The following is a 26402-nucleotide window of genomic DNA, read 5'->3' on the forward strand; positions in this document are numbered from 1 at the left end:
ACAATCAGATCCAATTTTCATCTTAAAGAGATGTCTTAAGCTACTATATAAAGAACTGGAAGGGAGTAAGAATAGAGGAGAGGAGACTCCTGAAGAGGATCCTGGAGTGGGCCAGAAAGGGATGGGAGAGAAACAGGTAGATTTGAAATAATATATTTGGAGATAGAAAGGTTTTGCTGAGGGACTGGATGCAGTGGGTATAAGGATGACCACCATGTTTCTGCTTTGAGCAATGAGTGACAGTTCCATTTATTAAGATGGAGAAGACTGGAAGAGAAACAAGTTGTTTATTTGCTGTCAAGACAGGTGAGGGTGGGGAGAACAAGACTTCAACTTTTGCTGTTTTAAATTTGATGTGCCTGGGCACCATGCAAATGGAGATGTCAAGTTGGTAGTTGCAGATATGAATCTACATAGAGCTCAAAGGGGAGGCTTGTACTGTGAACATAAATGTGGAATTGTCAGACTATACATGGTATCTAAATCCATGAAATAAATAAGCTCACTTAGGCAGATGCTCAATGAGAGAGAAGACTCAGGACTGAGATCCAGGGAACTCAAGTGTTTAAGGGTCTGGCCAAGAAAACAGTGTCACCTGGAGAAAGGAAACTGAGAAGGAGCAAAGAGCAACCAGAGACACAAGAATGTATCATCTCAGAAGCCAAAGAAAGAGAGGCTGTGGAGAAAGACAAAGCAATCAAGCCATGGAGAGGAAGAGGTAACATGAAGAAAGAACCTAAGAAAGAACCAAAGAAAGAAAAGAAAAGAAGAAGAAGAAGGAGGAGGAGGAGGAGGAGGAGGAGGAAAGAAGAAAGAGAAGGAGGACAAAGGAGAAAGAAGGAGGAGGAGGAAGGAGAAAGGAGGAGGAGGAGGAAGGAGGAGGAGGAGGAGGAAGGAGGAGGAGGAGGAGGAAGGAGGAGGAGGAGGAAGGAGAAACGAGGAGGAGGAAGGAGAAACGAGGAGGAGCAAGGAGAAAGAAGGAGGAGGAAGGAGAAAGAAGGAGGAGGAAGGAGAAAGAAGGAGGAGGAGGATAACGAAGGAGAAAGGAGAAGGAAGGAGGAAGGAGAAAGAAGGAGGAGGAGGAAGGAGAAAGGAGGAGAAGGAAGGAAAAAGGAGGAGGAGGAAGAAGGAGGGGGAGGAAGATGAAGGAGAAAGAAGAAGGAGGAGGAAGAGGAAGGAGAGAGAAGGAGGAGGAGGAAGGAGAGAGAAGGAGGAGGAGGAGAAAGAAGGAGGAAGGAGGAGGAGGAGAAGGAGAAGAAGAAGGAGGAGAGGGAGGAGAAGGAGGAGGAGGAGGAGAAGGAGAAGAAGAAGGAGAAGGAGAAGGAAAAAAAAGAAGAAGAAGAAGAAGAAGAAGAAGAAGAAGAAGAAGAAGAAGAAGAAGAAGAAGAAGAAGAAGAAGAAGGAGGAGGAGGAGAAGAAGAAAGAAGGAAGAAGAAGAAAGAAGGAAGAAGAAGGAGGAGGAGGAGGAGGAAGAGGAAGAGGAAGAAGAAGAAGAAGAAGGAGGAGGAGGAGGAGAAGAAAGAAGAAGAAGAAGAAGAAGAAAGAAGGAAGAAGAAGGAGGAGGAGGAGGAGGAAGAGGAAGAAGAGAAGAAGAAGAAGAAGAAGAAGAAGAAGAAGAAGAGGAGGAGGAGGAGGAGGAGGAGGAGGGAGGAGGAGGGAGGAGGAGGAAGAGAAGGAAGAGGAGGAGGAGGAGGAAAAGGAGGAGAAGGAGGAGAAGAAGAAGACAGAAGATTACTACCTCAGGTTTGGCCACATGGAAGTCAGTGGTGACTGGTTTCAACAGACCAGTGTGGGTGGATGTCAAGTTGAGAACATCAAGGAGGTAGGGAAGTGGAGATAAAATGTGCAGACACATCTTCAGTGATGTGTGACTGTGAGAGGGAATGGAAAATTGGCGGCTATGAAGTCAGGGAAGTTTGGTGCTTCTCATCAATTTACATGAGAGGTTTGTTTCTTTCTTTTTTTTTTTTTTTCCAGTAAAGTAAGGTTATTATCTCCTAGTTTGTTTTTGGCCTTTAATTTCATTTACAAGGCTTCTGATGTGGGTCTAATCTATTAATTTTTTCCTTCCAATGCTTTTAAACATAGAAAGTCTTTCACCATCCAAAGATCATATAAATGTGTATATTTTTCTAGTTCAAAATGTTTAACATCAAATTATTTAATCTATGGCTGGGTACAGTGGCTCAGGCCTGTAATCCCAGCACTTGGGGAGGCTGAAGTGGGCAGATCACTTGAGGTCAGGAGCTTGGGACCAGCCTGGCCAATATGGTGAAACCCTGTCTCTACTAAAAACACAAAAATTAGCCAGACGTAGTGGTGGGTGCCTGTAATCCCAGCTACTTGGGAGGCTGAGGCAGGAGAATCACTTGAACCTGGGAGGTGGAGATTGCAGTGGACTGACATTGCATCACTGCATTCCAGTGAGACTCTGTCAAAAAAAAAAAGAGAGAGAGAGAGAAAGAAAAGGAAAGAAGAAAGAAAGAAAGAAAGAAAGAAAGAAAGAGAGAGAAAGCAAGAAAGAAAATTATTTAATCTATGTGGAATTCTTTTGACAATTAACTGTGAGATCATGAGCTCTAATCTGGTTACTTTTTATTAAATGGTTAACCAATTGTCCCAGTTGACTTATTCTTCTTTTCCTCAGTTGATGATAATCTTCTTTATCCCCGCTAAGTTTGTATATATACATATATATATATTTGGGTCTAGTTCAGGTAGATTCTCTTTCTACCACTTACAAGGAAGAGCCTCAATGGGGAAAACCAAGTGTCCGCTTCATTTACTAGCTCAGGAGTCCCAACTAATAGAGTAAGATCTATTCCATAAGGAGCTCATGCCTTCATCTAGTACAGTTCTTATGACTTCCCAATTTCCTCGTCTTCCTTCTATCACCTTCCCACTCTCGTGATCTGTTGGGCTTTTCACTGGGGATAAAAATGCATCAGCACAGACCTAGTCTCTGCACTACCATACACACTCAGGAGACTCACTGCCAGATCCCATTGCCCCTGCATGGGGAGCCATACTTTCTCATTTCTCCTGGAGATGGTAAGGCTTTGAGGAAGAGAAAAGTAGATTTACCATATTGTTTAAAGCAAACTTCTAACTCATTTTTAGCATAGGCTGATGCTCTTCAACAAAATGATGTCTTCTGTATCCAATCCAAAGCACTTTGATTTCTGAATTCTTGATTATTTTAAACAATTCTGATAAGCAGTGGGAAAGATTTGTTTCCATCTCCAGTGCCAAAGGTATCGTGGGAAGGATTAAAACTCTGTAATCATATTTTGACATATACATGAAGTGCTACACAAAGAGAAGACAAGGAACTCTTAGGCAAAATGCCAATGACTCTTCGTAGGGAGGGATTTAGAGAGGGCCAAAAAACATTTTTAACTTCTATCAACCATAAAAGACTGTGGACAGTCTTGAACACCAAGCTGTCTAGCTGACCAAGAATTTTGAACATAGCCAAATTCAGTCTATGGTATTCTTTTTCAAGCAGCCCTTTAATCAGTAGTAATACTCTTGTCTTTCTCTTTCTCGCCTTTTATTTATGGGAAGAGTAGTGAGAAAAGAAGAACTAAAGGGGAAGAGAACAAAGATGATGACAGGGACTCACAGTACTGAAATTTAACCAGAGACACGTTAATTGTGAAACTGGACTTTGATTTCTTCACCCTTTGAGTCAGCATCCTTGACTGAAATTGGGTTACAGATGTTCCAATTTCTTGGAAAATTAAAACCAGAAAAAGAACAAATTCCTATGTCTTGTATAAATAATCCATCTATAACCCTATAAAGGCAACAGTATAATAAAACCACAAATGGCCCCCAAATAGACTAACACAGAGCCTTCCTATTTGTTAACTTCAATCCATGGGTAATGTATTCCAAGACTGAGTCAGCAAATCTATTAACCAAAGCTAGAATATTCCTCACAAAGCTTCTAATGTTTATTAGTTACATTTGCTATTTACTAAAATATTTTTAAGAGTTCTCGTAGGAAAGTGCATCAAGATGTAACACGGGAAACTCATTGGCAAAGATTTCATAGAGCTCTGAGTACGGATACCTTCATATAGACATGATTCTTCAATTTTATGACTAAAATTAATGAAGAGGGACTTTATTATGGTCTAGGGCTCCTTCTACGTGATCATTTGCAGGATGTTCTGACACAGACAGGCAGGGGTGTCTGCTTACAGAGGCGTGTGCCTGAAGGTACCCTTTCGGTGTAGAAAGAGACAGGGTCATTTTGAACCTTCCTTCCATGAAAATGCGCTAAAGCATTCCCTAACTGGAGATAGATGCACTCAGCAAACTTATGCATCAGGGCTGAATGGTGTGATTAAGGCAGGGGAAATGTTCAAATAAAATGGGGCAAAAATTCAGGAAACCTGATTGGGTCTGTTCTTCTTCCACAATGAGCTGTGTGACCTTGGGAAAGACTTTTTGCCTAGTTGGGTTTCCGTTTTCTCATTTACAAAGTGGTGGAGTTGGAGAGCTTATCTTTGGTATCCATTGCTACCTGACATTCTGATTCAAATGAAAGTACCAGAAGAAAATGGAACAGTAAGTGGTGGTTTGCTTTGAAAAGCATCTCATTCTATCAGGAATTCTAGATTCGTGTTGCCCTAAGAACTTTGTTCATATCCTAACACACCATTATGGCAATGGAAGAGCTGAATGAATGAATGGAAAGTTTCTTGTACAACTACTATATAAATGGGCCAGAGACAGCCCCTGTATATTAGGTGAAAATGGCCCCCATGTTGGTTACTTCCTTACACTAGGATAGGACCATTATCCCAAAGCACACTGATGCCAAACTCCAATTTTCACACATCGAATTGCTTTAAATATATTCCAAAATGAACAAAATTTTAGCCATTTAGAGCCTACCTACTTCATATACACTGTGAAACTATTCCCAACATCTGCTAGCCAGAAATAAGATAAACTATTACCAACATCTGCAAGCCAGCTATAAGACCTCAAACTGCTAATGTCCTTCAGAGCTCTCTAATCCAGAGAAACCTCACCTTGCTGTTGAGTGATATCACCTAGACATGTAATCCTTCTCTCTGATTTCCCCTACTCCTTCAGGTGTCTTGCCCTATTTCCTTTCTGAGTGGTGGCCTTGTGCCACTGTCTCTGGAAAAACTCCAGCGATGAGGAACTTTCCCTCTTATGCAACCTTGTCTGAGCACTGCCCAAATAAAGTTTGCACGTTACTACCTCTCATGAAACTGTCTCTTCCTTGATCAACTCCCCAGTCCCCAAATATACCACATCAACCCATCTAAATATAGTATTCAAATAGGTCCTAAAAGTATTGAATATGGCCTCCTGTGTATCCACAAACAAGAGGAGAGGTAGTTCCCTGCTATTCAGCACCAGCTCAGAAAAATTGAAGAATTGACCAAATCTGATGAAAGGCTGGAACACTAGGCAAGGGATCAGTATATATCCTCAATTCAGGTCAGGGATCATTCATGAATTCCTGTGCAAATAGGGAGTGGTCAGATCCTTGGCAAAATCACAGATGGGCCAAGATTTTCCTCTTGAACGCTTCAACATGTATCTCTCCTCCTAAGCCTTTTCAGTCTTTAAAAGTTTCCAAGACAAAACCTTCTCTCAACAAAAAATCTGATTTCTATTGGGTTGTGCCAAACTGGTGAAGGACCTATGTGAGCATGTGATTAAGAGCACAAACCCTGAGTCAGACCATCCAGTTAGAATCCCAGTTCTGTCATTTACTATATGTGTAACCCTAGGCAAGGTGCTAATCTCACTGTTTCAGTTCCCTATCTCATTAGGTTGTTGTCAGAATTCAATTGTATACATTTTACATGCCTCCTCAGAGTCACTCAGCCTCATTGTAGCTCCTCAGCCCTTGGCCTCTTATGGAGATCTGTAAGTGCCATCATTGTTGCAACTGTTGACATTGCCAGATGCCCTGGCCTCTCCTAGCTGACTGTCAAGTTCTGACATCGTCTTGATTGTCCTCTCAGTGGTGGGAGTTCCAGCAGCTCCAGAGTCTGGGCTTGACCCAACCGACCTACTGAGGCTCTGGATTCTCTCTTCATGCCCACATTTGGATACAGATCCAAGCCATAGAATGGGACATGTGGCCTATTCAGAGGCTGTCTGCAGGGGTTGGGTGACCCAAACCAGAAGGGCAGGGAATTAGCTCCCCATGGGCAAACTGACCAAAGAGGAATGGAAGATGTGGGGCAACAGACAAACTCTTGCTCCCTTAGAAAGTTCTGAGGTACAGCTTTCTGAACAGGCATCCTACATGGCCAAGCATCTGTCTCACTTCCCTTCTCCCTCACTCCCACTGCCCTGGGATTGCAAATAATACTTGCCTTGGGCTTTGTTTTCCAGAGAACCCAAGTTAAATCAGAATTAAAAGAATTGACACATATAAAGAACTCAGAACTTCACGGTCCAATACAGTTGCCACTCACTGCATGTGGCTACTGGGCACGTGACATGTGGCCAGTCTGCACAGATGTGCTGCAAGTGTAAAATACACACTAGATTTCAAAGACTTGGTAACAAAATGTGCGAGCTATCTCATTATAATTTTATATCGATTACATGTTGCAATGATAATGTTTTGGATATATTGGATTTAATATGCTATTAAAATTAATCTTACCTGTTTTATTTCAGTTTTTAAATGTTTACTATGAAATCTGAAGTTACATGTTGCTCCCATTATATTTTTATCAGACAGCTCTGACTTAGAACTTAGCACCTCATAAGCCCATAAAAGATGTTGGCCATTTTCATTTCCCAACCCAAGAATTTCTAGAGATTTGCTGTCAGTAAAGACTAATGATAAAAGGGAACGTGGGAGAAGAAAAGATAAGGGAAAAGGAAAGAAATATTTATTAAGTACCCTCTATGTTGCTAGGCACATTAAATACCATACAAAACCCTCAAGGACTGTGTATTATCATCCTCACTTGGCAGACGAGGAAATAAAGGCTCAAAATAATTTTCCCAAGGTCACAGATGTATTAAACAACAGAGCTGAGATTTGAACCCAGGTGTGTTTGACTCCACAGCCTATGCTCCTTTCAATCCCTCATACTGTTGAAGGATGGACTCTAATGGTACAGTTTTAATAACGTGACAGGAAGATTTTCTGTCATATGTTGGACTTTTTAGAATCCCTAAATCAGCCACACAGGAGGTCACCTTTGCCAACCAAGTTAAAAGCTGGTGTTAGACACAAACCTGTCTCTCTCTCTCTCTCTCTCTCTGGCCCTGGTTCATGGAATTGAATTGGCTGTACACTATATTCCATGGCACAGAGTCATCATACATCCATGGGCACCCCTCTTGTTTTGTGTTATTTTCCCCCATCATCCCCCATCTCAAGACCATTTCCCATTGGCTCTCAGTTGAGCATATGTAATAGACATCCTTCCAATCTACCCTCAGTGTATTTATTTAGATAGATAGGTGTCCTTGAAAAATGAGTAGCATTGTGTGCTAAGCTGCTTTCTTTTCTGATTTATTCCTCATTTTTTTCCCTGAGAGTTAATAATATAACTGCAAGTGAATATAGCCCATTGCTTCTGGCAGCTACACTATATTCCATCATATGTAACCACCATATTTCACTTATTCATTATCTCAGTGGTGAACACCTATATCAACTCTGACTCCTTTCTATTACTCACAATGCTGGGATGACCACTGCCATATGTCTGCTTGGTGAAGTTTTGATGGAATAAATATTAGGAGTGAAATTTCTGGGACATACCCTGTATGCAGTGTTAGCTTCACTGAGTAATGTCAACTTGCCCTCCACAATGAACACAGTTACACCCACCTGCCAAACATGAAGTTTCCATTGCTTTCCATCCTTGCCAGCACTTCACAGTACCCAACTTTGTATTTTTTCTTAATTTGAAGGGTGTCAAGTGGCAGCATATTATTCAAATTTCTATTTTTCTGCATATTGATGAAAGGAACATTTCTTCATATTCTTATCAGCTTTCCATAGTTGAGTACAGGATTTTCTTAAGATCTGGTGCCTGGAGTTACCACTAACACAAGCATACAACTTACACAAAGACAGAAATGTCTCCCCCCAGAGAGTGGAGATGGTATGGATACATGGTTTTGTTTCCCCAACTATGTTAATACTCTGGACTGACCAAGTACATCAATTCTCTGCAGATATAACTGCTCTAGGACTTGGAGATTTGCTTGTGCAATAAAATTTCACGGAACCAAAACTGGTATTGTGATAAATGTGTCTCTTATTACCTTTTGGGACTATTTCTAAAGTGAAACGAATGAGAATTGAGGTTGAATGGATTCAAGTTTGGCAGACCTAATGGAGTCACATCCAGTTCAGGGGAGGCAACTCAGGCTACGATGCTCATAAAGAAAAAAGAAAATCCTTATTCTACCCAAGCAAAGCAGGGTTAAAATTGGATAAAGATGCTTTGGCATCTTATTTAGAATGTAATTTTAATTCTAATTTATTTTAATGTGATTTATAAGGACAAGGGGTTTTAGATCAGAACTTTACTTTTGTCTTAGAAGTTTGATGATGGGAGAGGTTTATGTACAAATTTGTGATATTTTAATATTTAGATAAAATGAACGTGCAGCCTAGAAGACAGATATGCCTTGGTGTGAATTTAACAAAAAACTCTCCATATACATTTCAGATTGTTCTGGGGGTAAAATTGATCCCAGAGAACAGAAGTTAGTTTTTATGTGAGGGGGTTCACACTGATAAATTTCTCATCTCTTTCCTTGAGGGGGCAGTCATGGCTAAGCGTCTGACTCTAATATGTTAATAGAAAAAAACATCAGGGAATGTTCGAAGGAGCCTCCAGACCCCTCCCTAATAGCCTCATGAGGCAATACTGCCAGCTGTTCTCTGCCTTTCTCACTAATCCCTGAGGGTGAGGGGGAGGCAGGAGGTGGGATCCAGCTGGTAAGAGTAATTCAAGGGACTGAGTATGCTCAGCTCACGCCCTTCTGGGCTCTTTTTCTTTCTTTCTCTTTCTCTCTTCTTCTGTCAAGAGGTAAGCCTGCCTCTGAAGAAGATGCCTGTGACTGTGTGTACACCTCTGCCTGGACATGGTTAATGAAGTGCGGGAAGTATTAAGAAGCCCAACAGGTCTCAGATATAAGTCATGTGCTTTTATCTAGATTTTACTGGTAAGAAAGATGATATTTGGATCCCTATCTGGTCAACTCCTCGGTCTCCCTCTCAGTTCGTTCTGAACTTGGGAGGGAAAGAAAGATGTACAGGCATGCCTTTTTTTATCACACTTCCTTTATTGTGCTTTGTAAATATATGTATTTTTTTTTTTTTTTTTTTACAAATTGAAGGTTTGTGGTAACCCTACGTTGAGCAAACCTGTTGGTGTCATTTTTCCAACAGCATGTGCTCACCTCACGTCTCAGTGTCACATTTTGGTAATTCGTGCCACATTTCAAACTTTTTCATTATCACTATATCTATTATCTGTGATCTTTGATGTTACTATCGAAATTGTTTTGACGTACCACAAACTGTGCCCACATAAGGTACATCGAACTTAATTGATAAATGTGTGTTCTGACTGCTCCCCCAACTGGCTGTTCTCCATCTCTCTCCCTCTCCTTGGGTCTCCCTGTTCCGAGACACAACAATATTGAAATGAGACCAGTTAACAATCCCACAATGGCCTCGATGTGTTCAGGAGAAAGGAAGAGTCATGTGTCTCTCACTTTAAATAAAAAGCTAGAAATGATTAAGCTTAGTGAGGAAAGCATGTCAAAAGCCGAGATAGGTCAAGAGCTAGGCCTCTTGCACCAGTTAGCCAAGTTGGGAATGCAAGGGAAAAGTTTCTGAAGGAAATTAAAAGTGCTACTCCAGCGAACACACAGATGATAAGAAAGCAAAACAGCCTAATTGCTGATATGGAGAAAGTTTGAGTGGTCTGGATGGAAGATCAAACTATCCACAACATTCCCTTAAGCCAAAGTCCAATCCAGAGCAAGACCTTAACTCTCTTCACTTCCGTGAAGGCTGAGAGGGGTAAGGAAACTGCAGAGGAAAAGTTGGAAGCTAGCAGAGGTTGGTTATTGAGGTTTAAGGAAAGAAGCCAAATCCATAACATAAAAGTACAAGCTAAAGTAGCAAATGCTGATGGAGAAGCTGCAGTAAGTTATCCAGAAGATCTAGCTAAGATCATTGATGAAGGTGGCTACACTAAACAACAGATTTTCAATGTAGATGAAACAGCCTTATATTGGAGAAAGATTCCATCTATGACTTTCATAGCTAGAGAGGAGAAGTCGATGTTTGTCTTCAAAGCTTCAAAGAACAGGCTGACTCTGTCTCGTTAGGGGTTAATGCAGCTGGTGACTTTAAGTTGAAGCCAATGTTCACTTACCATTGTAAAAATCCTAGGGCCCTTAAGAACTATGCTAAATCTACTCTACTTGTGTTCTAGAAATGGAACAACAAAACCTGAATGAAAGCTATTCTGTGTACAGCATGGTTTGCTGAATATTTAGGTCCATTATTGAGCCCTACTATTCAGAAAAAAATATTCCTTTAAAATATTACTGCTCATTGACAATGCATTTGGTCAACCAAGAGCTCTGATGGAGATGTGCGAGATTAATGTTGCCTGATAACACAATATCAATTTAGCAGCCCATGGATCAAGGAGTAATTTTGACTTTCAAGTCTGAAATAATAAGACTTGAAAGTCGAAATTACTCCTTATTATAATTAATTATAATATTAACAATTAATATTCAATAATTAAATTATTTTATTAATTATAAGTATAATAATCATAATTATTATAAATTTCATAAGGCTATAGCTGCCGTAGATGGTGATTCCTCTAATGGATCTGGGCAAAGTAAGCTGAAAACCTTCTGGAAAGGATTCACTGCTCTAGATGCCATTAAGAAGATTTGTGATTCATGGGAGGGGATCAAAATATCAACATTAACAGGAGTTTGGTAGAAGTTGATTCCAACACTAACGGGTGACTTTAAGGGGTTCAAGACTTCAGTGTAGGAAGTCACTGCAAATATGGTGGAAATAGCAAGAGAGCTAGAATTAGAAGTGGAGCCTGAAGATGTGACTGAATTGCTACAAGCTCATGATAAAACTTCAGCAGATGAGGAGATGATTCTTATCGAAAAGCAAAGAAAGTAGTTTCTTGAGAGGGGATCTTCTGGTGAAGATGCTGTGAACATTGTGGAAATAACAATAAAAGTTTTAAAATATCACATAAACTCAGTTGATAAAGCAGTGGCAGGGTTGGAGAGGATTGACTTCAATTTTGAAAGAAGTTCTACTGTGGGTAAAATATAATCAAACAGCATCACATGCTACACAGAAATCTTTCGTGAAACAAAGAGTCAATCAATGCAGCAAATAACATTGTTGTCTGATTTTAAGAAATTGCCACAGCCACCCCAACCTTCAGCAACCACCACTCTAATCAGTCATCACCCATCAACACTGAGACAAGATTCTCCATCACCTGAAATATTAGGAAGTGCTGGAGGTTCGGATGATCATTAGCATTTTTCAACAAAAGTATTTCTTAATTAAGGTATGTACTTTTTTAGATATAATGCTATTGCACACTTAACAGACTACAAAATAGTGTAAACTTAACTTCTATATGCACTTGAAAGCAAAAAAAATGTGTGATTCGCTTTATTGCAATATTCCCTTTATTACAGTGATCTGGAACTGAACCCACAATATCTCCGGGGTATGCCTGTGTTGTCTTTTGGTCTTCTCAACCTCAACTCTCTACATTTGGCTTCCACTGAATTCTAGGCCCTCTTCAATAAACTGGTCTGCTTTTGTTGGGCTGACAGACTTTGTCGGTTAAAACCTACGAAAACACTTAATGACAGTCAGCAGAACTCTTGCTCAAAACTTCTTTTGGACTGACGTGTAACAGATGGCTTCAAATTCATATCTGATGCTGGGAAAATCCACCAGCCAAGTCTTGGTAGTTACTTAGAGACACTCAAAGTCTCCCAAGGCAGACAAAATCATAGCTGGGTACTGACTCCTGACAAGCAGAACTGCCACAGCCAGGAGTGGAGGCTGCTGAGGAAAAGAATCTGGCTGAGGGACTCAATTGGCAGAAAACCTAACGAAACAGAGGCAGGGAGCAGTCTACAAGAAATCTGTTTGGTGGAGACAGGGTGGAAAGGCCCAAAAATCAATGTTAAAGGAACCAAGATGGTGCAGAAACGGTGTCACGTTATTTTTCTTCCTCCTTTTCACTGTCCAGCTCTCCCTCTGTCTCATGTATCCCTTCTTTGTAACTAGAGAATAACATGTGGGGGTGGGAGGTCGGTGGGGAAGCCAGCATTGTTCTTAGAGCCCAGAGATGAGAAGAAAATGGATCAGAGGCAGGTGACTGAAGGCAGTGGGACAGAAGAGCCTTGTTCTGGACATCAAAATGGCTTCCTTTAAAAAATTTAAATTTCTCCAATTGCTATTTATAGTTGATCTAGGGTAGAAAAATTATGACCATCATGGTTTCCTTCCATAATGTTAAAAACTATCATCTTGAACAATGAGAACACTTGGACACAGGGCGGGGAACATCACACACCAGGGCTGGTCAGGGTATGGGGACCTGGGGGAGGGATAGCATTAGGAGAAATACCCAGTGTAAATGACGAGTTGATGGGTGCAGCAAACCAACATGGTACATGTATACCTATGTAACAAACCTGCAGTTCTGCACATGTACCCTAGAACTTAAAGTAAAATAATAATAATAATAATAATAAAACAAAGAAAGCAAGGGGGCTTTAAGATTTTACGAAAAAGAGGTAAATTGTCATTGTTTTATTTCTCAACAAACCTGGAGGAGCCAGACCTTAATCAGTCCATATTGTATTCTAAACATAACAGCCATATTCTCGATACAAAAGACTCCAATAGATGGCATCGTGAGAGCATTGTGTTTGTGGAATTCTGTTTTAGTTTTGTTGGCTCGGGGAGGGAGGTAAAAGGTAAAGAACACACACGAGCAACTAGCCCAGGTGAAATGTCATCAGTATATTCAAGATACTTCTAAAAACAAAAGAGAATAAACTTGAAAAGTTTACAAAACTAAGAGAGAGAAACACACAAATTACCAGACACATTTTACATAGGAAAGATAAGAACTTTTCCGATTTTCATACTTAAGAAAATGAACGTGTGTTTTGAAGGCCTTCTTAAAGCATTGGTTTATACCACTGAACACTGTTTCACACCTCTGTGCAGAAACACCTCTACCCATGCTGTCTCCTTCTGCACCATCTAGACCAGGGGTGGCCAAGATGGATTCCCTGGGCCACACTGGAAGAAGAATTGTCTTGGGCCACACATGAAATACACTAACACAAGTGATAGCTGATGAGCTAAAAGAAAAGAAAAATCACAAACAAAAATCTCACAATGTTTTAAGAAAGTTTACAAATTTGTGTTGGGCCATATTCAAAGCTGTCCAGAGCCATGAGTTGAATAAGACTCACAAGTTATTCAAATAATGAGGTTATTCAAATAACCCTAACGAGTTGATCTAGACATCCCACCCTTCTTTGCCAGGTCAGTTTTCTCCTTTAGACTTAGACCTGCTTTTCTTGGACCTCCAGATTGGGCTGAGCCTCCTCCTCTGCTTTCCCATTAGCCTGCCATGATTTCTAGTGTGCTGACTCACCACAGTATACTCATGCTATCAGTTTGTATGTCTGTCCCTTCAATTGCATCCATCCAGCTCCCTGATTTTTTCACCTTTTCTCCTTCATACCTCTATAGGGTCTTGCATGCAGCTGGTCCTTAGTAAATGTTTGCTGAACTCAACTGAACTATAGTATCAGTTACCTCATTTCATTTTACTAAGCCAAAGGAATAGTGAACAGCCCCTGGATCTGTAATGGATGGCAAAAAAAAAAAAAAAAAAAAAAAGATTCCCTGTGATTTTTATGACAGAACATGCTATTCCTTTAATTGTTACTATCAATGATTTAGAGCTCATTTGAGTTGAAATGTCTAAATACTTCGCTATCTTGGAGTACCTATACCTGTCCACAGGAGTAGAATGCTTTTTCAAAACAGATTTATTGAGATATAATTTACATACTATAAACTTCTACTGCTTCCAGTAATCAGAATTTTATCTGAACCTGAATTTGCTCAACACATTTGAGTGTGAGCTTGATCAAATTATTCAAAAGCTACATGATCCAAAGGATTTCTGCTTTGGTCAAAATAAAGTACTGTGTTTGCAGCTATCAACAGCATAGTTTTATATATGCTGATATCAGTTTTTTTCTTTTTTTCTTTTTTTTTTTGAGACAGAGTTTCACTCTGTTGCCCAGGGCCCAGGCTGGAGTGCAGTGGCGCGATCTCAGTTCACTGCAAGCTCTGTCTCCCGGGTTCACGCCATTCTTCTGCCTCAGCCTCCAGAGTAGCTGGGACTACAGGCGCCCACCACCACGCCTGGCTAATTTTGTTTTTGCATTTTTAGTAGAGATGAGGTTTCACCACGTTAGCCAGGATGGTCTCGATCTCCTGACCTCGTGATCTGCCTGCCTTGGCCTCCCAAAGGGCTGGGATTACAGGCGTGAGCCACCAAGCCCGGCCGCTGATACCAGTTTTTAAAATACTGACATCCACTTCATTTATATCCACAAGAGCTCAGTTTTTAATGCAACACGCAAGAGTCTCAAGACAGCTCTCTGAAGCTGTCCTGCATTTTTTTCTGTGGTTAGAAAAAATATGTAATGTGTTCCTGGGAAAAGACGTACTATATCCTAAATGGACAAGTCTTGATGGCCATGGAAGTGATTACAATAATATACTAAAGTGACCACTAGCCTTTATTGAAGTTGACACCTTGGTGTTTTTAATAGCTTTTATTATGCTCTTAGTCTAAATTTCCCTGCTAAGTTACAATCCTGATCACCAGGGCCAACAAAGTATGAATGGCACAGGGTGTTACTTCTGGTTTAAAAGTGTACCTATCCATTCTTCATTCACTGGAAGGGGAGGGCTTGTCGCCACGACTGGAATGTACTTCTTAGGGATTAGGTCAGCAGGGACATCGTGAATGAATAAGAACATCTGGCACCCTTTGTACACACCAAGAATGGTATTTCTGGGGTGAGTGGGCTGCCCTGGGCAAGAGCGAGCTTTTGTCCAGCTGATTTGAGCAGATCCTGGCCACTGTTTATTTGCACATTCCTAACTGCAAATGAAGTGCCAACTATGGCTGCCTACCATGAGACAAGTTCTTTGAAGTTGCTGGGTACATTCTTTGGTGTCTTCCTATTTACTAAACAAGACTAACAGACCTAATTGTGCCTATTCTCAACAGTGAATCCAAGCCAAGTTTTGCACTTGTCTGTGGAATGTTGCTGATCATCTGCTGAGGCTACATGGCCTGTGGCAGGCACATCCCATAGAATAAACTGCTTCATGAAACCTGAGATGAGATGGACTGCATATAGCATGCTTGGGAGGCCACTGCACCTTAACCTCATGCCCTGCTATTTAAAACCTTGTGAGAGAAGGATGCAAGAATATGCATACAACAAATATTGGCCTTAGGCAAAATCCAGAAGTAGACAGACTTGGGTTTTTCTCCATCCCCATATTTTGCATCATTTCCTTCCTCTTGCCCTGCCACAACTCCACAAGTATGTGGTTGCCTATGCAGCCTGCATCAGGATGCCTAAATAGGTACTGCACTCTTACTATCCAAGTCTTTATACAAGCCATTACAAGACGTGATCCCTGCCCAATCTTTCTTTTCTTTCCCTTGCTCCATCCACACAAGCAGAATTGATTCTCCCTATTCTGGAGTATCATGAGATTTCCACATACTGCTGTTTTCGTGTTTCCTGTGTCACATTATACTACTGTTGTTTGCTGGTTTCTCTCCCAAGCTAGACTGTGAGCATTTTTGAGGACAGTGGTTGTATCTTATTCACATTGTATCTCCAGGGAACTGCATGATGTACACACAGCAGGTGCCTAATAGGAATTTAGGAGAAATGGGACATGTAAATTAAATGCCATCAGCCCCAAAATCTCAAGAGTTATGAAGATGGAATGGCTGTGTTGATCTTGGCAGAAGTTGAAATGCTTGCTGGCCAGGACAGCTGAGAAGGCTGCACCAAAGAGAGGGGACCTGGGTTGGACCTTGGTGCACAGAAGCAAGGAGATGAAGATGGGGAAATCCTCAACCCCTTTTTTCTACAGTATTTTGCAGAAAATGTTCTGCTTCCTCCCTTGCCCTGTGTCAAAATGAGACCAGGAAGCTCTCTGATTCATGTGGATACTTCCTTTACTTTCTCCCCCTATCTATCCATTAAAATATAGTTATAGAATGTCTTAAAAGGGGAATTTCACCAGAACTCATTAGGGTGATTGTGAATTTCTTAGGTGGAACTTTTTAAAGCACTTCTCATAGCATTTAATTAAACATGAACCATAAAATAATCAATGGAAATAATCAGTGGAGAATGGAGTTGTTATCAGAAAGAAACATATATTGCACCATCAAAAATCTTGGACTCCAAAAATGATCAAATCATATTGTTTCCAGAAACTGCCTCAAAGAAATAATGGCCATCCACTGTTTTAAAATGTCCATTTAATGTTGAACTTAACAATGAATATTACAGTATTTTTCTTAGCTCTTTTATATTTGTATCCATTTTTCTTATACTGAAAATCTTGATTCCTATAAACATTAACAAATTTACTAATTTGTTTTATTTCATAATACACATTAACTTGTTATGAAATTATAAAACCAACACTAACAACAAAAACTATGGAGTAAAGTTTAAAATATTTTTTGCTGTTCTCTTTGTCTTTAGAATATATCCCACTCAAATGTACAGCCAGGAAATCATGTTTAAAAGCCCTTCAAATTAATGTTTTCTCTGTGTGGTTATGTTGCCAGTATCTTTGCACCAATTTTAGCTTCTTCACTTGTTTCTATTTGTTTTTGATTTTAAGACTTGTTTCTTTTTTCTTTTCTGGTTTAACTTGATATTTTAAATATGTAAGCATTTCTATCTTTCAAAAGTAAAAATTAAAAGACATACTGAAAGAAGTTTCAGGTCCATCCTTATCCCTGCTACCCTCACCCCAAAGGGAACATTTGTGAAATATCCAGTTTTTAAATCTATCACAGAGCGCTCTGATTTATAAATACAATAAATTAAAGGAGAGGTCTTTGGGAGGGAGAATTCCTTCCCGAGCAAGTGTTGTTTTCCCTTTGCTTGCTCTCTGGGACAGCTGGAGCCTGTTGACTCAAGCTCCGTATGTCAGAAACCCCGTGCCCCTCTCATACTCTCTGCCATTAGGAGAATATCTGTGATTTTTTTTTTTTTTAGCTAGATCCATGAACTTGCTGGAATATTTCAAAGGCAAAAAAAGTGTGTGTGTATATGTTACCTGTTTCCACAATATAATAGTTTTTTTTTAATGCTACTCCGAAATAATGTTCTCCTGAGCCTGAGAAGAAAAGAGCAGCCTCCTATGGGAAGATCCTAACTCTCTCCACATCACACAGTGGACAGAAGCAAATGCAGGAAGGCAGGTGAGGGAGGAGCTCCTTAAATGTGCCCAATATAATCAAAGAAGTCAAATTTCCCCTGAAAATGTTCTGAGTTTACAAAGATGCAAAAATGTTTTAAGTTTACCTTCCAGTATTCTGATTGCCCAAAACCCACTGCCATTTGCATGTGCTATAAAAGTAATTCCCTAAAAGCCACATAAAATATATTTTTAATCAAGGTAAGGTAGAAGGAATACTGACAAAATTGCATTTTGGTGATAAAGTGTTTCAAATAACATCCAGCCCCTAAAAGTTTCTTGGATGGAAGCAACACCTGGAAAATGTCCTGGGCAGCTATTTCTCTCTAGTTCTGGTACAGGAAAAATCGTGTGTGTGCACCAGTGGCTTGCTGTAGCCAGGAGACTCCATCAGCCCTCCAAATCACAGGGGATTATTATAGGCTTGATTATAAATTACTTGTCAACCCACAACCAACAGACGCTGATTAGTGGGCAGGTTGCTTGTTGACTAGGAAAGAATTGCCCGAGGGACATGGGGTCTTCCAATGCTTGTAGAGCTAAACCGGCAAGGGAGGGGAGATACCCACAAGAAATGCCTAGAAAGCTGGTAAGTATATCCACTATTCTGGAGCTCAAGCCATGCCCTGAAAAGCCACATGGAGGAAGCTAAAGCAGATAAGACACCTGCCTGTGGACTCCCAAGGGGAACCACAAGCCTCTGAACCTCTGTTCACCATTATTATCACTGCTTGAAGAAACCTGCAAGAACAATTTGGGTCCTGCAAAAGAGTCCACATTTAAAGAAACAAAAAAAAAAAGATCAATCTGGTTTTTATTTCCTTACTTCCTAATCCCTTAAATAGCTTACTTTAACATATAGTTTAGCTAATTTTATTGTTCTCTTAACTTTTTAGCAAGCTCATTTTAAGCTTATTTCACTCATTCCTAATCCCTATATTGTCTATCTTCTTACTACTTTACCTTCATTTCTCTTATTCCAGCATCCATGTATATTTTAATGATTTCATTTACTCATTTGAAAATATTTATTGATCATCTTTTATGTCTCAGGCATTGTTTCTGGTGCTAAGTGCACAGTGGTACGATCTGAGTGAATTACATGAGATGTTTAGCAGGCATTTTTGAAAATTAAATTTTTTTAAATTTGGTTATCATCCAACACATGAATATACAGACTGACCATCAGAAGAAAGATTCTTTTGGTTACATTTGCAGGCCACATGAAAACTGCCCAAAGATTTTTGTATGGAAGTGAAAAGAGCAACCACTTATACAGGGCTTACTCTGCACCAGTTCTAAGTACTTTACAAGTAATAGCCAACCTAATTCTCCCAGCAACCCTCTGAGCTGGGTCATTATAATCTTCTCCATTTTACAGATGAGAACACTGAGGCACAGCAATCTTAAGTGACTTCTTCAGAGTGAGTCATTGGTGAGCTGGCCTTGAACCAAGGCCATCTGGTTCCAGATTGCCTTTCTCTAACCCCAGTGGGGCTGAGGCCTCCTCAAGGTTTGGCTCTGACAACAGAATTTAGAGTAGCAGGAGGCAAGTAGAGGCGTGTTTTTGGAAAAAGAATTGTGTCCCAAAGAGAGCTGGCAATAAATATTGCTGATTGGTTGTCTGATAAAGATGGAATGGGGTTTGGAGAATTTCATACTTTCATGAAATAAACATGTGATTGTGACCTTCCAAAAGTGACAGGAACTATTCAAACTATGCCATTTTAACCTTTTCTCCCTGTTCAGTCTTCACTTTTGACCATGCTGTCCTGGCAGAATCTTGTTCTGCTTTGGCTTTCCAAGCGTTGAATAAATGCTCAGACACATACAACCTGCGAAACAGGCATACAGCTACCCTTGGTAGTATCAAAAAAACAGTTTTGTTGCTCATAAAAGCAACAGTATCTTATACAAACCCCACACACACACCTTTTTTGTGGATGTCTGGACTGAGGTCCAGAAAAGCTAAATAAGATTTGCCAAAATCCACAGTACCAGATCATTTGACATCTTCTATAGGAGCTTAATCAAATGATTTCTCAAGATGGGTAAACTCCTGTGTCTTGGATCCCATGCCCATTATGCATGTTCGAAAGAGTGGTCCCCAGACCACAGTATCGGCATCACCTGGGAGACTGTTAGAAATGTAGACTCTTAGACCCCACCTCAGATGTGCTGAATCAGAGTCTACATTTTATCAAGACCCTCAGGTAATTCACATGAATATTAAAGTTGAAATGATCGCTAATTCCATTTTCTAGATATTTTAGTTGTGGAGATGGAAGTTGTTGATTCTGTATTGGTTGTAAATACATTAATCTCTTGAAATATATATTCTCAGCCTCACCTTGTCATTTAACTTAAAATTATCTTCCTGATGCAAAACAATCTTCAGTTTCTTTTTATGGTAGGTCTAGACCTTTGAAGACCCAGTCATTCCTTGTTGATCAGATATTAAGGCTTCAGATGTGCACAACGATGTTTCTTATGAGACCCACAAAGAAATGGCCAGTTGCTCCCCATCTTTAAAATGACTCTTACTGGTGTCCTTTCTTGAGTGCAGGTTAATCACCTTTCCCAAATCACAGCAAATCCCTTTAGCTTAGATGGCAGACATAAATCTCAGCCCAGCTCCTGTTCAAGTTACCATAAATTAATCAAAATAATAACTGCCACTTACGTAGTGCTTACAATGTGTCTGGCACTATTCTGAGAGTTTAATGTATAAAAAGTCACTTAATCTTTGCAAAATACCCTATTTAATAGATGAGACACTGAGGTCCAGAGAAGTTAACTGGCTTGCCCAAAGCCACACAGCTAGTTCATGGTAAGGATTCTAACCTAGGCATTCTATCTCCAGAGTCCATGCTGGTAACCACTGCACCATGCTGCCTCCTGAAATCTAAATTAATGCTGCCCATAGTTCCAAGAGGCGTTATTATTAAAATTCACTCATAAGAAGGACTGATCATTTACTTAGGAGAATATAATTCACTTCAGAGATTTTACTCAACAAAAAGAAATAACAGAAGCTGGCAGACACTAAGACATTATTTTACAAAGTTAAAACATTACCTCTGGTCTCTTATCCTTGGCTGTGATTACAAGACCACACGGTCTGCTGCTTGAAAGTGCTTTACTGGCTCCAACCTTAAATTGCCTTACAATTTCTGTAAATGAGAAGTAGTTGTAAACTCTAAGGATTCGTGATATCACTGGCTTTGCTAATCTACTAAATCACTGGTCTGATTTCTCTTTTGAACTGCCAACAGTTCGACTCTTTTTCTAAATCAAAACTTATGGACAATTACAATATATGAAATTGGGCAAAGTCTTGTGCTTTGGTTGAAACAGAGGGGGGCTTCTTGCCCTCTACTATCCATCTCAGTATCCCCTAAAGGCATGTCCCTAAAACCTTAGAGTCCTGGAAACAGGGAAGGAAAATACCATGTGAGATGCAGTGAGCAGCTTCATATCTGTATTAATTCAGCTCCCTTTAGACCGCTCTGCCTGACACTATACCCAACAATATCTTTTGCTGCTACACCAGGAAGTCCTCACAGGATCTTAACCCTCTTCTGCAGAGCTCAAGGGAAGGAAACTCTTCACAAACAGCTGAAAAGGGCACTCACTGACCAATGCTCGGCAAAACAGAAACGAGTCACAGAAACACAACAAAGGGTTTTTTCCAATGGCAAAGTATGGTATTCAATTACTTTTGTTTGCATTAGAAACACAAAACAAAACAATCCATATACCTAGGCAGGGTAGAGGTAAAAAAAACAAAAACAAAAACAGTAAAACTTTGGTTATAGTTCAGGAAATACAAAAACTGGTAAGTCCCAACCAATAACCATGACCAATCGTTTTTTTGTTTTTTTGAGATAGAGTCTCGTTCCATCGCCCAGGCTGGAGTGCAGTGGCGTGATCTGGGCTCACTGCAAGCTCCGCCTCCCGGGTTTACGCCATTCTCCTGCCTCAGCCTTCCGAGTAGCTGGGACTACAGGCGCCCGCCACCAAGCCGGCTAATTTTTTGTATTTTTAGTAGAGACGGGGTTTCACTGTGTTAGCCAGGATGGTCTCAATCTCCTGACCTCATGATCCGCCCGTCTCGGCCTCCCAAAGTGCTGGGATTACAGGCGTGAGCCACTGCTCCCGGCCAACTATGACCAATCTGTTAACCATCCCATGCATCCCATTGAGTGGTTGGTTAGTGGCCACTGCCAAGCCATTAACCCTGATGGTGCACATCAAAAAAATAAAATTTACAGAAGTTAGTTTTAAATAGTTTTAAGTGCTGGTTGTGCACTGGGAGAATGGCAGAGGAACTCCCATTATCTTGATTCACTCAGTGCCAGGTTCCATGTGTAGTATCCGACGTCAGGACTTCTCCCAGATCCCTTCAGATCCCTTTTAACCCTTTCTGTGCCTCCACCTCAAAGTTAATGGCTATAACTAATGACCATTGGGTAAGGGAGCATGAAAGCCCAGCTCCGTTGCCAGGGATGGGCTCGGACATCTCTGAGGCACGTTGATCCTCCAAAGTGTCTTGCAGGATCAAGGTAAAGCCACCCTCTTCAGGACTTTGCCTGAGATGGCAGCCTTGCTTCACTTCCTCCCCCAATTTGTCCTGATTCCTTTTACTGTTCTCCTAGGAACACTTACTCAAAAATCACTTGCATGGGAATCTTCATCTCAGGGTCTGCTTCTGGGAAACCCCACCTCAGAGAGTACACTACCCAGCTTGCCACTACCTCAAATTGGTGGGTGTGAGGAATCTTATCCTCCCCAGAAGCAGTTCTGGTGTGCAATTAACATGGCGTTTGCCCCACCCCTTTCCTCCCACAAATATATCCATAATCTTTAGCCTAAATTGATTTATTCGATCAAAAAGGTGAGACTATAAACCCAAATAGTATAAAGTTCCAGTTGAAAAGAATGTACAGGGCATGTCATGTATGGGTTAGACAAACTGTCAAGTTAAAATTTAAAAATAAACTTTCTGCAATGTAGTAGTGTGCTTTCCTTACATTACTAAGTTAAGCATAAGTAATTGACATAAATCTTTGTGAAGGGGAGTTTGGTCTTGCTTTTTGGTTGTTTCTTAAAGGTAGCAACCTTGCTGTACTGAGGAGCTACAATTTAAAGCATAAAGCTGCACTATAAGTGAAAGGAATTAGGCTAAATCAGCACACACATGAAGACATACTTTGAAAATTGCTCTTGACCAAACTATATATGAGCTTGCTTTCTTGTAATTTTCCTAACTCTATGGGTTTGTATGCAGCAAAAATTTCTGAGTTTTCTTAGGTTGCACTTACTCTGACACCTATGATTCAAGTCCATCCCATGGGACATGAATTTTGGTAAACTTAGTGAGAGCTGACAACCCAGAAGGGGCCAGCCTTATGTCACTGCATGCCTCAGGTTAAATAGACACAACAGCCTGGCTTACCTTTATTCCCAGAGCTTCTCCAGAAATGACAGCAACTGTCACACCATCCCTACTGGGTTTAGGGATTTCTTCACTTTTCAGTTCCTGGTACTGAGGCTCCACCATCTTCTCTGAGCTCCTCAAATTAACCCACAGTTGTAGGCCATGGGCTGGCTCCTCTGAGCAAGGCATCTCGGCGTGCAGAATGCCCCGGCCTGCAGTCATCCACTGCAAACACCAAACCAACAAGAAGGAAATGTAACCAAGCTCCTAATAAGTCTACAGGTGGAACAATTAAAACACCATCACGCAGTGAGGCGTCTTACAGGTGCTGCTATCAGAGCCCCTGGGCATTGAGAGGAATAATAAACATCAGTGACAATTGCTGGGGCCCTTTCCAGTTTTGCAAATGCTTCCTGTGCTTCCTCACTTGAAATCAACACATCGGAACTGAAATTCCCACAAATGGAAGAATCCTGTCTTTGACATCCCTGAGTCTTAGATTAAGCTCTAAGACGGGGAGTTGCAGGAAGATAGTATACTGGGCTGTGTTCTCAGGAGATACACCTTAAGAAGTGAAAAAAGCAGGATTTGGCAGGGGGAGAAGCCGACCAGCAATGCAGTTACTACAGAGGCTTTAGCCAATCCAACAGGGAGCTCTGGAGTTGAGATGAACCTTCAGAATTGTCCCAGCTGGAGACAATGTGACCCAAGTTTTTACATCCCCACATCAGCAAACCATTGACTGTGGGCCATCCCCAAGTAGAAAGCAGGGCAGTTCCTAGGGAGGGAAGCAGCTGTGAGCCATCAGCAGCCAGTGTTCCCAGACATTGGAGGATAAGTATGTGGGCCTAAAAATACATTTGGAGGTCCCCAGTATCCACTATACTGTGGGTGGTTAACTTGTGTCTGTACTTGCTCACTTCCAGTAATGGAACCCTCGCTACTTGGAGAAACAATTATTGCCTCCACTGTTGTGCAGATTCTTCCAGTGTTTGTTAATATCTTTATTAAGAGCAGATTAGACACCAGCCCCAAAGCCTAAATCTTGGAATCTGGAGATGAAGGTATGAACATCATAGATGCATTTCCTATCTTAGTTTGAGTTCTCCCACAGAAGTTCCTGAGACAAAGACATGTGCAGGTTGTTTATTTGGAAAGTGATGCAGAAAGCACAAGTGAGAGAGTAGGGAAGAGTGAGGCAAGGGAGAAAGCCAAAAAGAGTTGTTAATGAAAAGGTTACATCTGTGGACATCTGGAATTCAATCCCACTGGGAACCATATATGTGCTTTCAAATTGTTGCATGGAGAAGAGGGGAAGCTAGGGTATTTAGACTCCAATTCCCATCCTTCACTGACCAAGAGTTCCCATGGGAGTGTTAAATCACTGACACATATGGTCTGCCCAATACGTGGGCTGGAGAAAGCCCTCAGACAGAGTAGCAGCACTTGAGATGGTGCTGTACACATATGGGGACCATCGCCACCTGAACTCACAGTTGGGCCAAGGGGCTATGAGGCAGGCCATCAACAGCATCTTCCACACAGCCGTCGTCGGGGGAATAATCCTTAAACAAACAATGTCATGCATCATTATTGCCATTATAATTGTGCTTGGCACTTCAAAGAATGACAGGGTTCTGTGAGCACATGAAATGTCCTGCTCAGTTCAAGGCAGCTTATCTGAGGGTGCAATCTTCAGGCTGAGATCCAAACAAGGAGTAAGAATTAGCCAGGGGAAGGGGAACAGGAAGAGGATTCCACGGAGAGATAACAGCATGTGAAAAAGACTCTGAGACAAGAATGAGCATTATTAGTTGAAGGATCTGAAAGGAGGCCAATGCACACTTTAAAGATTTTTTTTCTTCTATGAAGTCTAGATTTCCCTCTACTCCCATTTGAAAAGGCTTGTTAAACCTTCTAATGTAGGAGTTGGCAAACCACAGCCTGGGGGCCCAATCTAACCTGCCACCTGTTTCTGTAAAGGTTTATTGGCACCTGGTCATACCCATTCATTAAGATACGGTCTATGTCTGCTTTCACGCTGCAGTGACAGAGTCTGGTAGCGGCAGCAGAGACCATATGGCCCCCAAAGCTCATTTGCCCTTTATAGAAAAAATTTGTTGACCCTGCGCTAATGCAGTATAAAGTATACCTAAACACCTTCTTATGCTGCATTTCTTCTGTCTAATGATAGCTATTGGTGCCCCTCAAAGACATCTTCCCATTTTTAAGCATTTTCCTTTTCCCTTAAAAGTTCATTTCTTTATATTTTCAATGCCGTGGTTATCCTTTTTAGATATGAGCTAGTTTGGTAATACTTTACTTAAAATGGCCTATATATGGCATCTGGAAGGGGAGAATGGGGTTCTCTTTCCATCCTCATCATTTACTAGCTCTGAGGTCATGGGTATCTGTTTTTAAAAACATCTTTAAATCCCCATTTCCTCATTTTTAAAAATGAGATGAGAATAATATTATACTTCTTTTTGCTAGGCACAGTGGCTCATGCCTGTAACCTAAGCACTTTGGGAGGCCAAGGCAGGTGGATTGCTTGAGCCTAGGAGTTTGAGACCAGCTTGGACAACATAACGAGACCCCATCTCTACAAAAATAATAGAATTAGCCAGGTGTGGTGTTGTGCACCTGTGGTCCCACCGACTAGGGAGGCTAAGGTGGAAGGATCGCTTGAGCTGGGGAGGTCGAGGCTGCAGTGAACCGTGAATGCACCACTGCACTACGGCCTGAGCAACAGAGTGAGGCCCTGTCTCAAAATGATAATAATAATAATACTTATCGCAAAGACATCATGCATATGAAAACTCTGAATAAACTGAAAGACACTATGCAATCATCATCCTAATCAATGTGAAGTTATAGTGGTAGAGAAAGTGTTGACCAGTGTCTCACATGTATGGCTGCTAGGCAGCTCCATGGTGCAGATGGCGGAGGTCACCACTTCCATGAACAGGACATTTCCAGTCATCGTATCTAGCTTTGTAAGCGGTCTTCATTTCGTTTTCTGCTCCAGTGAGAGGTCACTATTGACTTTTTGCCATGACTTTGGTTTTGTTTTGTCTTTAAATTTCACTTTCATTGAAATCTTATGATTCAAATATGTGAATTTATCATCCCTCAAAACATATATATATAAAATCCCAGAAAGTACCTGGTATAGAGTTCTGACTTACAAAACTGGCAAACATGACCCAAGTATTTTGGGGCATTTTAACTGTAACGTATCTCAGACAAGACTAGGATGATGGAGGGCTCAAGGTCATTGTCTTAAGTAATAACACCTAACCCTGCAAATGAGTTGGAAGATAAATAATA

General features: G+C 40.9%; 1 protein-coding gene across 2 annotated transcripts in view; it reads right to left on the reverse strand.

Moving 5' to 3' along the window:
* Positions 1-26402, reverse strand: part of PIR (pirin) — a 517051-nt gene that overhangs the window by 48098 nt on the left and 442551 nt on the right. For both annotated transcript variants that reach the window (XM_050777664.1, XM_050777665.1), the window contains one exon: positions 23091-23297. In XM_050777664.1, the coding sequence (XP_050633621.1) occupies positions 23091-23297 (207 nt within the window). The remainder of the gene's footprint in view (positions 1-23090; positions 23298-26402) is intronic.

The sequence above is a fragment of the Macaca thibetana genome, chromosome X (assembly GCF_024542745.1).
Source record: "Macaca thibetana thibetana isolate TM-01 chromosome X, ASM2454274v1, whole genome shotgun sequence".
NCBI classification, from domain to species: domain Eukaryota; kingdom Metazoa; phylum Chordata; class Mammalia; order Primates; family Cercopithecidae; genus Macaca; species Macaca thibetana.